The sequence below is a fragment of the Mya arenaria genome, chromosome 11 (assembly GCF_026914265.1).
Source record: "Mya arenaria isolate MELC-2E11 chromosome 11, ASM2691426v1".
Lineage (NCBI taxonomy): Eukaryota > Metazoa > Mollusca > Bivalvia > Myida > Myidae > Mya > Mya arenaria.
The window spans coordinates 14,554,632-14,571,561 of NC_069132.1; the positions used below are offsets into that span (position 1 = coordinate 14,554,632).

The window sequence follows — 16,930 nt, forward strand, 5'->3', positions numbered from 1 at the left end:
TTGGTTGATCATATTATCACGCAATGTTACAAAAAAAAATAAAAAATATCCATCACAAATTTTATCAGTCCTTGTAGCTGAGTGGTAAATGTTCAGTTTTGGGTTCGCTCCCCACTAAATACATTTTATTTTATACTTTAATTGTATATCATTCTGGAATTTCGGTATCAAAGAGTAAAATAATTATAAAACAACATATGCATGTTCGGGAAAATTATCTATTGGTTACAAAAACATTGGTGACTCCCTGTATAACATGGATTTGGTTTAACGGGTAAACGTGGAATGGGTAAAACATGGATTTTGTTTAAACGGGTAAACGTGGAATGGGTATAACGTGGATTGGATTTAACTTTAAACGGGTAAAACGTGGATTGCGTATAGCGTGTATCGGGTTGTAACGGGTGTAACGTGAATTGGGTATAAAGTGGACTGGGTTTAAACGGGTAAAAAGTAGAATAATTTTAACGGGTAAAACATGAATTTGGTATAACGATGGATTGGTTTTAACGGTAAAACGTAGATTATGTATAACATGAATTGTGTTTATCCTGTAAAATGTGGATCGGGTATAACATGGGTTCCATTTATACAGGTGAAACGTGAACTGGTTAAACGACTGGTTAAACGGGTATAACGCTGATTGGTTTTAAACGAGTTTAACGTGGATTTGGTTTCAACGGGTATAACGCTAATTGGGTTTAAACGAGTTTAACGTGGATTTGGTTTCAACGGGTATAAAGTTGATTGGGTTTAAACGAGTTTAACGTGGATTTGGTTTCAACGCGTATAACGCTGATTGAGCTTAAACGAGTTCAACGTGGATTTGGTTTCAACGGGTATAAAGTTGATTGGGTTTAAACGAGTTTAACGTGGATTTGGTTTCAACGGGTTTAACGGTGATTGAGCTTAAACGAGTTCAACGTGGATTTGGTTTCAACGGGTATACCGCTAATTGGGTTTAAACGAGTTTAACGTGGATTTGGTTTCAACGGGTATAAAGTTGATTGGGTTTAAACGAGTTTAACGTGGATTTGGTTTCAACGCGTATAACGCTGATTGGGTTTAAACGAGTTTAACGTGGATTTGGTTTCAACGGGTATAACGGTGATTGAGCTTAAACGAGTTCAACATAAATTATGTTTAAACGGTTAAAACTTGGACCGGGTTTAAACGAATATAACGCTGATTGGTTTTAAACGAGTTTAACGTGGATTGGGTTTCAACGAGTATAAAGTTGATTGAGTTAAACAGATAAAATATACATTAGGTTTAAACGCGTATACCGTAGACTGGGTTTAAACGAGTAAAACGTTAATTGATTTTAAATGCGTATAACGTTGATTGAGTTTAAACGAGTATACCGTTAATTGAGTTTAAACGAGTATAAAGTGGATTGAATCTAAACGAGAATAACGTGGATTGAATCTTAACGAGAATAACGTGGATTGAATCTTAACGAGAATAACGTAGATTGGGATTAAACGAGTACAACGTGGATTGAATCTTCTTCTTTATTTCCTCCATTACTGAAGATATACAAGTTATGTACAAATTATTACAATAAACATATTATAAATGGAAGGGTTACATAATGTTTAAATAATAAAAAAACACACAGAAAAAACAACATGGTGATGTACAATGCAGCATACATGTAGTTAACACAATATGTGTACAGCTTTTGCGTGTCGGTCAGGTACATGCATTTACATATGTATACATGTATATATTTCTATAAACGTCAGCAACATGTCTTGCGTGCCCTACGCATTACCTTCCCTAATGGGGAACTTTAACACAGTCGAAGATGAACTTAAATGATCGTTTGAGGAAAACAAGGTTTTCCTCTTCATTCAACAGTGGTAAGATAGGAGCACCGAGGAGTCTTAGTAAAAAGAAAGTTCCATCTAGATGCAATAAGTCTGCTAGGAATTGCGTCCCAAAAACATGAATGTCACACAATAAATGACGTGCGTAATGTCGATGTCGCAACGCATACATGTACACTATGTACTAGCACATCTGTCATTGGAAAAGAACATTGATCGCACATATTATGCTGGAGTTTGACGCTGCGGCACCAATGTCTTGAAATAGTGTTCATTATACATCTGTATCCGCTGTGAAAACACGCTTTGTATACAATACATGGACGGACGTTTGGGTGAAGAACCCTAAAATATTGAAAACTGTCATCACAAAGCACACGCGAGTTCCACTTGCTCTCTTCAAACTGGTAAACTAAGGTCTTAACGTGGCTCTTCCAATTTGATTTGCATGGCAGCTTTGATGGATTAACAATCACATCGTAACAGTTGACTGTTAACCATATTTGCATAGGATAAAACATATATCAGGTACAAAGCCATACATGTGAGTTCCAACTTGTGATAAATATAATAGATACCTACGAATAAACAGATTTCTGCTAATGCAGTGGACATTTAAGCTCAGGAGTTTGTGCAAAAACAGAAGCTTTCTAATTTCAATGTCGCAACTAAGCTTATGCAAGCCAACTATCGCTTCACACATATCAGATCTAGTCAATATCGTAAACCCCAGTATCTTTTTTACAATAAAGTGTTGAAATCTATTGACTAAGTAAGCATTTGTCGTAGACATGTTACACCAAAGCTCACAACCATATAATGCTATTGGTTTGACAATTTTCTTATATAGATCTATAGAGATCAGTGGGTAGATTCCATGGGGACTAACTCCCTGCGCAGCCATGGAATAAAATGCGTTTCTCGCCTTCTGTAATCTCTCTTCAATGCGAGTGGTTTATCTTAAATTATAGTCCTGCCTTATACCAAGGTGAATTACGTAGCTTGATTCTTCAATGTACATGTTTCCATAAAGTATTCCAATTGGTGGTGCAGTTCGTCGTTTTGTAAAGACAACCGTGTTTGATTTCTTGACATTGACTTCAATTTTCCAGCTCTGGCAATATGTGTATACAATGTCTACTAGGCGTTGTAGATTAAGGGGAGTGACTGATACTAGTGAGATATCATCCGCAAACGATGGATTACCTCCCTTGACTGACATAACCATACTTCGTTCAAGGTCGACGAGAAGTTGGTCGACGTAAACCAAATACAAAAATGTTGACAGGACCCCTCCTTGCCTAACAGAACGCAGACCGTCAAACGGCTCTGATTTAAGTCCTTGCACTCTTATTACACATTTCAGGTCCTTGTACGAGCTTATTAAGAGTCTCAGAAATTTCCCAGTGTACCCCAATTTGCCTAACTTGAAGAAGAGTCCCATGTGCCAAACGGAATCAAAGGCAGCTTTCTGGTCCTAGCAGGCAACGTAGACATTGCTTCCACTTTCAATTTGATGGTAGATCGTCTCTTGAAGGTTAAACGAGGTAGTTATGCAACTGAGATCTTTTTGGAAGCCTTGCTGCTGAGCTGATGGAAATTTTTGACTATGCACATTGGTGTTTGTATTTATCCTTGAAAGAAGCATCTTTTCAATCAATTTACAAAAACACGGAATTAATGAAATCGGCCGATAGCTGCTTGTATCTGTTTTTTTCTTTTCCCTTTCCCTTGAAGAGTGGTACTAAAATGCTTGTTTTCCAAGTTCCCGGTACATTTTCATGGAATAGTATTGCGTTAAATAACCGTACTAGCGCTTCCTGGATGATTTGTCCTCCCTTGAGTACGTGCTCGTTCGGGATATTGTCAACCCCAGGAGATTTCTGTGCTTCTTGAACTTCAGTCAATGTAACTTGTTTCGTAAGTATTTGATTATTGAAGAGTTCGCAACCAGAATACTCGTTAACATCGTCTATTATTGATTTGTCTTTTTTGTAAAGTTTGGAGCACCGCATTTTATATTACAACTGAAAACCGTAGTATTAAGTGATAGCAGAGCCAATTTAGCTTGAGGACTGCCTCATTGTGTCCTTAACTGCCAAGAACTCAACCATTAAAACTGGACATACTTAAAGTAAAAATCTAGCTGTGTAATATTAAAAGTGTTAGCAAAGGTGGCAGTATTGGTCATCGATGATGAATTATGTTATATAACTAATATTATTGTAATAGTTTATATAGAAATATAGTATATATAATATATGGAATTGCTAAAGAAAGTGCAAAATTGCTTTTATGTCCATTTAATGTTGAGGTCATACCATGTTTAGTATTCCTAGAGGAATGTTATACAAATGCCATTACTGTTTTCAACTCAATCATCTGTTTGCATTTATTTCGAGTTTTAATAGTAATAATAAAACACTAATTGAAATTATAATGAACAAAAGATGCCGTTTTGTTGTTAATGCTATTACAACTATTTAGTATTTAAATTACATCTTGAAGGGAAGCGGAAGTGAAAATTTAATCCCTGTTAAAACGATCCCTTTTGTAAAACGAATTTTATCTTACTCTTCGAGTACCATTAACATTTTTATGCAATAATGTATATCCACTCTTGGGTTGATAGTTGAAGGGTTGATAGTTAAAAGGTTGATAGTAAGTCTAGTGGTTAGACGCTGGACTAGCACGTGAGAAAACCCGAGTTCGAATCCATGTCTGTCAATCGCAAATTTCTGAAATATCCCCTTGTAATTACCTTCGATTTTTGTTTGTGTATATTTCACTTTTTGCTTACTTCATAGCACATGCCTTCATAGAGCAAAACTATAAGTATAGTTTTTGTCTCAATAATCGTATGTTCTGTTCTGTTCTGATCATGAACTTTCTAATAACACCTGAAAACGTGAGGCTATGAATAACAACCTCTATGGCTCTTATAGGCAGACAGGTACCCAGACATAATTGCTCCTACAGAATGTTTATACCTGGCTCTTGTATCACGATCTTTCTTTATTTATGTTTAATTGCGAGCTAAGATGCATTTGAAATTGATGTAGTGTCGGATTATTATCAGATTATATATCATTACATATAAACATTAAGTGATTATATCACAAATCATAAAAAATGGATTAAATTTCATAAATAGGCAAACCGGACAATCTTTGTGCACAAGCGATATCTTATGGGGGAAAATATCACAAAATGATGGCTAGAATAGCAAGATGTCTACATTTATTAATAGTGGTAATATTCACGACAATGAATTTCAGTCAAAAATATAGCGTGGCATTTTTTACATTTGAACAAGAAACTGATATAACCGACTTTATAAGTAATGTTATGGGTTGCCGAGACAATCCTGGTTTGACACTGGCAGTGGTCAAAAACGGCGAGATGTGGACAAAAGGTTTCGGGCTGGCCAACCTAGATACCAATCGTCACGTGACAATCAGCACACTGTTCGGCATAGGATCCCTAACGAAAGCTTTCACCGCAGTGTTGCTTGGCAACATCCTACGGGATACAAAGTAAGTGTCAGCGTTATCTTATAAAATCTTTACACCCGGTAATATGCCATATGTGGTTTCTAATAGTTGGACTGCTGATCATACAACTCTTGAATGAAACACAAAAGATTAAAGGCTAGAGCTTCATAAAAAAGGCTGAGGATATAATGAAATGATAGTATGCGATGTTTTAGATATGTGAGTGTTCTTGCTTCTTGTTAAAATGTTGTTTTGACTTTAAGCCTTCCACTTGTCGTCGTTATTGCACTGACTGTGATAAAGATACCACAGAAAGCTATTTACGGCAAACAAACACGACTTTAAGACCATGCTAAACGAGAAACTTTTTTATCCTAATACAAATATAAAAACATGATACAGAGGCAATGCCTGTGGTATTACATGTTTTGGGGTTTCGTATTTATTTCTGTTTACGCAGGATTCACCAAGCTGTAACATGGTGAGCGGAGTTGCCAATTATGTCCATTGCAAGTCGTATTCCTATTTTCACAATCCATAGCTTTACAGATCATCGTAGGCAGACATCATATGCGTCATATATTATTTGACATCCTGTTACAAAATCGGCCTCTGCTACAACAAGAACCAATCTGGGAGCAGAGATCCCTTTCATGATTCCTTGTTCGCTCAAGTAGTTCGCAGACACAAATATTTCTTAAGATAAATCACTAGCGGTTTACTTAGAGAACTTCACAAACATAAAGAAATAAACACAATATAATTTTCTTCTACTACATGTATTATATTTATTAACACACTTGAAACACCAAGACACAAATCCCTAATTAATTATCAATATGAGAACTTATCTTGGCAGTTTCACCAAAAAGATACATTTATAGCACCCATCCTCCCCTCTTTTCAAAGCTTCCATTTTTATACACCAATGCAAGACGGCTGTATTGTACAACTGCGTGCCGACATTGTTTCTTAACTGATATATGCCGGCAATGCCCTCTCTCGGCAGTATTATGTATCTGCTGTTTGATAACTACCCTCTGCCGGCAGTATTACATAACCCATCTTTACCGACAGTGTTACATAAATGATGTGCCGACCGTGCTCATTGCTGCCGGCAGTATAACAGTAATCGAAAGCTGAAATCGTCCAAAATTATGAAAGTCCTAACAGTGACACGGACGTTGTTCTGATAGATTTTCAAATCAAACAGACTGACACCGATTAACAGAAGGCGTTCAGATATAGAAGGACGACGGCCTGATCGTTCATAATGTAAAACATATCCATTTACTTTCAGAATATTTGAGTTATATTATACCTTACACAAATGTGTTCCTTCTTTGATTATATGAAGTTGATCGGTCCGTATACCAATGTATTTTAATAAAAATTTTATGACGTCAGTGGTCCATATATGTTTTTGGCCGGTCCAGACCTTGCCAAAAAACAATATGGACCGCTGACGTCATACAATATGGACCGCTGACGTCATAAAACTGGTGAGTGTTGCTAGTAATTTTCACAACGACATTTTATTTCGCAAGTAAACATTATTAGAGTTGTTCAATAAAACACACCAAAGGCACTTTAAAACGATTAGGTGGTAAAAAAGTGTTCGGTATAATAAACACACCACTTCGGGCAATATGGCATTAAAAGGACCGGCCAGTCAGCCACCGAAGGTGAATGGACCTCGGCTAACGCCTCGGTCCATATACAACTTCGGGGGCTGACTGTGTGATCCTTATAATGTCATATGACCCTCAGTGGTGTGTAATATTTCTTGAATGTTTATAAATGCCAAGCTATATTAATAGATGGATGTTCAATAAAGCTGTTTTACAGCGTTAATATGTCCTATAAATTCTTTGTATATTTTGTCATGGTACTGAAGTTCATATAAGTGTAGGATCGGTTACAAGCCGTCATAATTTTTATTCAACGAGTTCCGAAAATGTTTAAGTAAGCGAGCCTTTGGTTTAACGGAGTTGTGTTCTGAATTGTTTATAAGTCGTGATAATTAATATAATTGATCTGATTTAAGTTGTCATTTAATACACACTTTTATTCAATGAGTTCAGAAAATTAGTTAGTAAGCGACCCTATTTCTTGGACGAATCGAATAAAATTTTGCATTAATTAAGAACGAGTGTCAGATTTTTATTTATCACACACTCTTACCGGTAGAAAAATAACAAACAAGACATACCTGCTTAACCTGGGCTGCTAGTGAGCCGAATGCCATTTCCCGCACTACAATGCAGAAGTTGACGGATTAATATTCAAAGTACATGCATAACATAGATATAATTAGTAGAGTTTGTATATGATTCAATAAACACCAATCTTACTTTTATGTTGACGGACATTTATATGAAACACTACAAAAACAGGACAAAACCTCTCATGTACAAAATGTCAATGCCAATGTCATTTTGACTAGATGGACAAAACCTCCCACATTATTTCGATAAGGAGGACAAAACCTCCCACATTATTTCGATAAGGAGGACAAAACATCCCACATTATTTCGATAAGCTGAACAATATACCCCAGATCATTTTGACATGATGGACACAATACCCTATCCTGGATATAAGAGTCCATAAATGTTTGTCAGTATGAACAAAAGAACAAAGATGTTTTTTTTCACAAATTATTAAATGATTTATAAATGTCATTGATTGTTACCTAACTGTAAATGGGCCTTAAGTTTCAAAATAATATGGACTGTTTCGTCAACCCTGTTAAAATGGTGTAGGAGGTTTTGTCCATGGGATGTTTTGCCTACAGAAACAAGTCCAGTAGTCGAAAGCAGAAACATAAATCCCGTTCATGCCTTTGATTTCAAATTTCTTCCACTATATGTGGCGTCTCGTCTTGTTTTCTGTTTTTGAGTGACGTTTAAGCTTTATGGGTATTTCTCTACTTGTTTGAAAAGCTTCTTGGATATCTTTAAAGCGGCACTCTCACAGACCGTTATTTTTATGTCTTGGAAAGAGCAACATCTTGCGTAATTATCTGCAAACCAATGATAAAAGATTGCTGACAAAAGATCAGATTTTCATATTTCCGTTCGAAAATTTATGTTTTATGGCTTAAACCGTTACTAACGATTTAAGAAAAATGCATAACACATCAATTTTCGAACTTAGATATAAAAATCTGCAATCAATTTTTTTGTCAGCAGTCTTATAAAATGGTTTCCATGCATTTTCGCAAAAAAATGGCTCGTTCTAATACAAAACATAAAAAAAGTTGTCAAAACGTTCAATCTGTGAGAGTGCGGCTTTAATAATAAAGTCAGCATCTAAATCATACTCTATTGTTCCATCTGTTTCAGACAACCCTTGTCTAGAAGTTTTGGCAATATCGATTCGTTTTGATTTTCAATTCCGAAAAAGATACATATTCGTTTCCATTTTCATCCTTGTGAATAGTCAGATCCTTCAAAGTATTGGTTTTAAAGACCATCACGAGATTTGGCTGAAGTCGAATCTAAACAAAGAATGTCATTTAACATTATATTTAAACACTGCTGAGGACAAATGATGATTGTGTGTATGGATTTATCAATTCCTCATATAAACTTGTAACAATACAATGTTTAATATTTGAAGATATGTATTGACACTTTCGCCATAAAGAAAGTATAAACTGCATTTAGTTTTTGTTATATTTATTAATGTTATCTATATGCATAAAATCAGCCTTTTAAGTGCGACCATAAACTTCGGGGTTGCACGCCACATGTCGCATTTATATGCTGAACATCCTGTGCAAAGTTTCATAAACCTATTTGCAGATATACAACATTGCGTACAAATTGACATCTAAGAATGGCCTTTACATTCGAGGTAAGGATAAAATCTAGGCAATTACAGTCGGAACACGACGACCTTCACTTAATATGCATACATACAGCATTCCAAAAATCATGGAGTGACATTGACCATTGAGTTAGGTATGCGACTCTTGAACGCTACATGTGTTGATCAGAATATCTATGCCAAGTTATTTCAATAGCCCCCCCCCCCCCATTCCCTTCATGTACATAACAAACAGAATGGAAGAAAACCCCTGACGATAGCATGGACGGTGCAATGTTTTACCTTCTATTGGCATATAAGGATTAATTTGATGTGTGTCTGTTTTGTTCCTTTACGTATAATACAAAGTGAATTTGAAACAATTCTTTATTGTGTAAAGTTAACTAATAATTAAAACGTAATTCAATTCCAAACCCCATTTTGACAATGATTTAAAACTAGGCCTGCAAACGAATATTTGAATATTCGATCGAACGTTTGGTATTCAAAAGTCAAAATCAATATTTGAATATTCGTTGTTGTTTTGTTAAATAAATAATTTAATAATATTATCATCTACAACGGAGTTGTAGTATATAAAGTTCTTTTGTCTTGTTCTTACAAAGATTTGCCCATAATGCCAGATGCGTAAAAAGGGTGAACAAAAAAATGCACGCGCGCCATATATTATAATGGTTCTTTAAACAGTAACCGTAGTTTTACAATAACTGGCGAATAAACAAATGACATTGAACAAGTTTAAATCTTTTCAAGACACTATAGTCTTTTTTTCTTAATTGGAATTGACATTGACTCTGACCAGGCTTTATTGACTTGCTCCATATAGCAAAACAGAACAGACGTTTATTTTGATTTAGACTACAAATATATATACATATATATGCATACATAAACACATATACATACATGCATACATACATATGTACGTACGCACGCACGCACGCATGCACACAAAAAATCAACAATACAAGAAAATCCATTTGGATGGTATTTATAAATAGTTCAAAACCATTTATCCTTTTATTTTAATATTCTTATAACATATATATATTCAACGTAAAAGGATACTGTATTTTATCTAGGGTTTAAAGCAAATTATTTTCCATTTTAATTGCGCAATTAATTCAACAAAAAAGGTTGTTTAATTCATTTTTGTTTTCAATTTGTAACATACCTATGAGCTTAAACATACTAAGAGTCTGCCAATAATAACGACTTAAGTATCTTTTTGTTAATTTATTATTTATAACGCACTTGAATGAAGTGAAACTTATCTTCAAGGTCCCTGCCATCACAAAATACATATATTCGATCATGTCTTTCTTCTCATTTTCTCCCGTAACGACCAGTCTCAATTCAGAGTTTATGAGATTATAGTCGTAGTTGAATCATCACATGTCGTTAACGCCTTGAGTTTATAACGCCAAAATACTGTTTATATCCAATATTTGGTTTAACATATTTATAAAGACAAAAATATGCTATTACTTCGCAGGCAAATGTGCCATTCTTGACTAAATTATCAGCAAGCCGCTGCTTTAATAATTGAGCAAAACAGTCAGGATTTATAGTGGATGGATTTCTCCTACATTCCCGAAACTTCCTGATTTTAGAGAAGGTACTTTACCCTTGACGGCCAGTTATCTTACTATCTAATCTTGTTGTCAGCAACAAATGCATCATAAAGTGTCTTAATTTCACAGTTATTAATATATATGATTTTAAACCAATATTTCACCGTTCAAGTCTGTCATATAATATGTAATGGTAATATTCCATGAACATCCATAGAACGTCTGCTCTGTTTTTTCTTAAATAGTTGAAATCTTGACACATATCATGCATTTGCAAAACTTCAAATTTACTCTTTCTAACTCTTTAGAATTGGAGTATCCCAAAATTTCACACACCTAGCTTAAAATCGAACCAACAAAGGCGTCAAAAAAGTCAAAATGGATCTATGGGTTAAATTCATAGTCCTTTAATTTTTTTATACTATTCCTAGGTAAGTGAATTGTTCAAAGACTTCTACTACTTTATCGTAAAATGTCCAACTTTCGTTTTCTGAAAACCATGATTTTACTTTCACCGACATTGACTTGTAAACCACAACTATTGCAATAATCAGATAGTCTGTTCAAACTTCGTTGAAGAGTTCTGCTTGTATAACCATGTCGTCGGCATATAGAAATAAAAATAAGTTCGGACTTGATTGAAAACGTTATTCTAAAGCTTCGGTAAACATGGGTGATGATATTTCTCCCTGCTTCAATCCGGTCGCTATGTCAAAGAAAAAGAGTAACTATTACAGTGCTGGACCTGTACTAATACCATTTCATACATGTTCTTGATGTTCTTGATGTTCTTGATTATCCTTAACATTTTACCCAGTAAACCAAGTTATTTATAAACCTTGTATCACATAGCATTTCAATTTACGCTGGCAAACATTTGGACATATCAATACATGCTGCATATAGGTGTTTTCCTTTAAAGAAAAGGTGCTATATGATAATTTTCAAACAGAAAACGGCATCCGAACTTGAGAGCTTCTTACGTTATTCAAACTGAGCGTTTGATATGTTTCTATATTCTTCGGTCCAAAACTTATATGAAAATCTACAGTAACAAGCTCACTAGCCAAAAGTTTAAACATAAACCCCATTTAATGACACAGGGTAAACGCCAAAGACATATAACAAAAAAAAATCACAAACAAGAAACATGAAACAACAACATAAAACTCCACATACAACACAGTGCATATATACTATATAAAAAGTAGGTGTGTTTATTAAGGATTGTTAGTTACTGCCTTGGAACAGTCAGTAAAATGTAAATTTACTTGGGGTTTAAACCAGTTTGCGTGCACAACCTCACCCTTATCCCAACATTCCCGAATAAAGTAAAAACGTAAATGGTACATCTTGACAAAGTAATGCATTAACTTTGACATCTTTCGGAATCTCATTCATACCACGGATCCTTGTCAACTTCCAACCCAACACTAGTCAGACTCCACATTGTATTATGTTTGCCTATTACTATATGTATTACGCATTTTTAAAAGGCTATTGTATCACTTGTGATTTTAAATACTGTCATGTTTATATGCATGTGTCTCTCACATATTTCTGTTTTTATCATCGTCATTGGTTTTGCCGCTAAACGACGTGCCGTCATTAAACAGTGTTTGACGTCGATGATTTTACCTTTCTTTGATTGTTTATTTATCTACTGATGAGGGCGTACCACCGAAACTTTAAGAGATAAAATAAAAATTAAAATAACGTGCTCATGTGATATTTTCATATTTATTTCAATAGTGGCAAATTTCAGAAATTCCAAATTTTGTTCATATCTTTTAAAAAAAATTACCCCAAAAATGAAATTTTTCATTCAGCAATATTTCTGAACTTTACGAATGTTATTTAAGAACTATAACACACCACTGAGGGTCATTATAAGGACCGGCCAGTCAACCCCCGAAATTGTATATGGACCGAGGCCTTAGCCGAGGTCCATTCACCTTCGGGGGCTGACTGACCGGTCCTTATAATGCCATATCATATGGCCCGAAGTGGTGTGTTATATTTCTTATATTATACCGAACATTTTATAGAACCAATAATTATTTTTAATGCACTTAAGATGTGTTTTATTCAACAAAGCTAATAATGTTTACTTGCGACAAATCTACGTCGTTGTGAAAAAAAGCAAGCCGCACCTATCAGTTGCTTGACGTCATCGGTCCATATTACATTTTTGGCGAGGTCCGGACCGACCAAAAATATGATATGGACCGGTGACGTCATAAAACTGGATTTTATCAAAATACAGTGATATACGGACCGATCGAGTTTATATATACAAAGAAGGGACACATTTATGTGAGGTATAATATATTACAATGTACATTTGATATCCATGTATTATGTTATTATGATATTTTAATTAATAATGATATTTGGCAAATTTCCTAAATCCTCTTTTTGCATTCATTGTTTTAAAAGGACTCGTTCATGGTTTGTAAAATGCACTTATTCCTATTTTTTATTAAAAAATAAGAGTAGCAAATCATAAAGAGTGTTAAAACTGACAGATGGTACCCTTCAACAAATGTTGATATTTGCTCAAATAACATCTTTGAAGATCACAATTTTGAACCTAGTAAGCAACGCGATTCGCCAAAGGGTTGTTGTGTGATTGGTTGATCGCATTATATCGTAATGCAATCAAAGTATTTAAATGTTAAAATATCCATACAAAGTATTATCAGTCCTTGTAGCTGAGTGATAAACGCTTCATTTTTCGTGGATTTGGTATAACGTGGATACGGTTTAAACGGCTAAAACGTGCATTGGGTATAACGTGGATTCGATTTTTACGGCTAAAATGTGGATTGGCTAAAACGTGTATTGGGTTTTAACAGGTAAACGTGGATTTGGTAAAATGTCGATTGTATTTATAAGGGTAAACGTGGATTGGTTAAACGAGTATAACGCTGTTTGATTTACAACGAGTTTAACGTAGATTGAGTTTGAACGATTTAAACGTCGATCGGGTGTTTTTTTTTTAAACGGGTATAACGTTGTTTGGGTTAAACGGGTAAACATGGATCGAGTTTAAACGAGTATAATGGTGATCGGGTTTAAACGAGTATAATGGTGATCGGGTTTAAACGGATATAATGGTGATTGGTTTTAAACGAGTATAACGTTGTTAAACGGGTAAAACATGGATTGGGTTTAAAAAAAGTATAACGTTGATTGAGTTTAAACGTGTATTACGTGGTTTGGATTTAAATGGGGTTTGGGACATCGCACTTATAGTTGAAATGAAAACCAAAGCATTCAGTGACAGCACGGCCGATTTAGCTTGAGGGCTGCCTTATTGTGCTATAAGCTGCAAATTTAAGATCTCAGCCATTAAAACTTTCTAATACCGCCTAAAAACTTGAGACTATGAATAACAACCTCTGCGGCTTGTGTAGGCCGACAGCTACCCAGACATGATTGCTCCTTCAGAATGTTTATACCTGGCTCTTGTATCACACTCTCCTCTTTCTTATGTTTTATTGCGAATTAAGATTCTTTTTAAGAAGGTAGATTAGTGTCGGATCGTTATAAAATTATCTATTATAATAAAAATTGGCATTAAGTGATTTATTCCATCACACATCATATAACAATGGGTTAAATTTCAGAAATAGGCAAACCGGACAACCTTTTTGCTCACGCGATATCGTATGGGGAAAATAACACAAAATGATGGCTAGATTAGCAACATGTCTACAATTATTAATAGTGGTAATATTCGCGACAATGCACTTCAGTCAAAAATATAGTGTGGCATTCTTTACATTTGAACAAGAAACTGATATAACCGACTTTATTAGTAATGTTATGGATTGCCGAGACAATCCTGGTTTGACTCTGGCAGTGGTCAAGAACGGCGAGATGTGGACAAAGGGTTTCGGGCTGGCCAACCTAGATACCAATCGTCACGTGACAACCAGCACACTGTTCGGCATAGGATCCCTAACGAAAGCTTTCACCGCAGTGTTGCTTGGCAACATTCTACGGGATACAAAGTAGGTATCAGAGTATTCACCCGGCACTATGTAATATGCGATCTCTGATACTTGGATTGCTAATCATAAAGATATTGAATGCAACATACACGATTAAAGGTTAGAGCTTGATCAATAGGCTGAGGGTATAATTAAAAGTTAGTTTACGTTGTTTTAGATATGTGAGCGTTCTGGCTTCTTTTTCACATGTAGTTTTGATGTTAAGCCTTCCGCTCGCCTGTCGTCGTTACCGCACTGTCGGAGATGAAGATACTCCATGAAACTCTTAATGGCAAACGAACGCGACGTAATAACCACAAAAAGTACAAAAGTATATGGAGGAAATGTCCAGTGTAATAGTTACCCATTGGGATGCAAACGAATATTCGATCGAAAGTTCGAATGTTGTTTTAACTTAATAAATAGTTTGCCTGTTGTTGTGTTGTATTTTGGACCAATAACTAAGAAGTGGCGAATAAAGTTCGTTTTTTTACAACGATTGGCCCATAATGTCAGATGCGTGAAAAGGGTGAACAAAACACTGCACGCGCGTCATATGTTATTGAGGGGCCCTTCGTCGGGTACTATAAACAGTAACCTAAATTTTACAATAACTCGCCATTAGACAAGTGATATGCAACAAGTTTTAATCATTAGCGGAACATTTTAATGACCAATTAAGGATAGAAGGAATCCATGCCTGTTTTCGTTTTTATTATATTAAAACTATCCTCGCCCTTTTATCAGATAAGAACGCAGTGGAATTGAAAAACATCGATGTTCTTTTTTATTGTTAAAAATGTATTGATTTTTCTAAGATTTTTTTCCGAAGAGGGGAATTTCAGACGCTAATTTGGGGGAAAAAACAGGGTCTGTCGTTTGGGGAAGTGCAAAGAAGCCGGGTATCGTCTTCCAAGACGGAGAAAAAGGCCCTGGATACTACCTCAGCGAATAAATAACAGTTAACAACAACTTATAAAAGATTCATATGTTAATCGAATAGTCGAAAATATACGATCGAAAAAGTGACCGAATATTCTAATATCATTTTTTTTTTTTTGTTGCACCCCTATTACAAACAAAGAAGACAGAATGTGTCAATTTCTGTCAATCTGTTTAGTTTATTGAATGGTGAAAATGTTAAGATAATAATGCAATAAAAGTATCGACTTCATAATTAAAAAGTTAAATAATTAACATTTGCTTCATTGTTTTATTCAATTATGTTTAGTCTTGTAAGTTTATCCCTTGTCCACAACGATACGATATTATAACACACAACGCATCTACTCTCTAGTAAAACAAATCATAATGATCTTATTTTAGCAATAAAAATGTGTTCAGCACTATATAGTTAATCGAGTGCAGTTAGAGTGCATAGAATTTGTTTTTGTGCTGTTCTGAATGAGACTCAGAATTGTCTGTGCAATTGTCTGACACTACAACACTTTTCCATGTAGGGTATTGCTCGAAATATTCGTATGCATGAAGTCCGTTCTGTATCATTGTCTTGGTTTGATCAAAACGTATTGTGCCAATTAACATTAATAAATATGTATTCTGTCTTAAAAACTTTGATAAGAGAAAAGCATTTAGTAAAGTTAAATATGTTTAGTATATTACTATGAAATAGAAGAATTAAAGATTCTTGTGTTTCATTTCGGCAAAGTTTGATTACTGAGCTATAATTATGAACATAAAAATACATATCTAACCTGTTCTTGATAATTGTACATAATATAACTCTTTAATTCATTATCATGTACCATGCCCTTATCCAATTATATACATATATATGTGGATATTTACATATATATGTATACACATGTATTTATAATACAAATTATATATATTCCATGTACCTTTTAATGTATATTGTGTATTGATTCATTGTTAATACCATCTTTGTTAAAAATCGTATTTTAAAGGAGGGAATAAACATATATATCTAGCAAAGAGAGATTAACAGTTACATGTTTAAGTGATTTACTAGCTGATAAGCCGTTGCTGAAACTAGGCATATGGTACAAATGCGAAGTGTAAGCACATGTTCGGTCTCCGTTTTTTAACGTGATTTGATCTAAAAATGTTTATAAAAAGTTTAGATTATAAACGTGTTAATAAAAAACACATGTTGAGAAGGTAAACCACATGTTAGAGCACTTACATGATTATATAATCCCACCAAGACCTAACTA

At 34.7% G+C, this 16,930-nt stretch overlaps 1 protein-coding gene across 1 annotated transcript in view; it reads left to right on the forward strand.

Annotated features, from left to right (window-relative positions):
* The first annotated feature begins 4,833 nt into the window (after positions 1-4,833).
* Positions 4,834-16,930, forward strand: part of LOC128209612 (uncharacterized) — a 29,232-nt gene continuing 17,135 nt past the window's right edge. Inside the window, exon 1 of the mRNA XM_052913713.1 lies at positions 4,834-5,368. Coding sequence (XP_052769673.1) covers positions 5,043-5,368 — 326 coding nt within the window. The 5' untranslated portion in view covers positions 4,834-5,042. The remainder of the gene's footprint in view (positions 5,369-16,930) is intronic.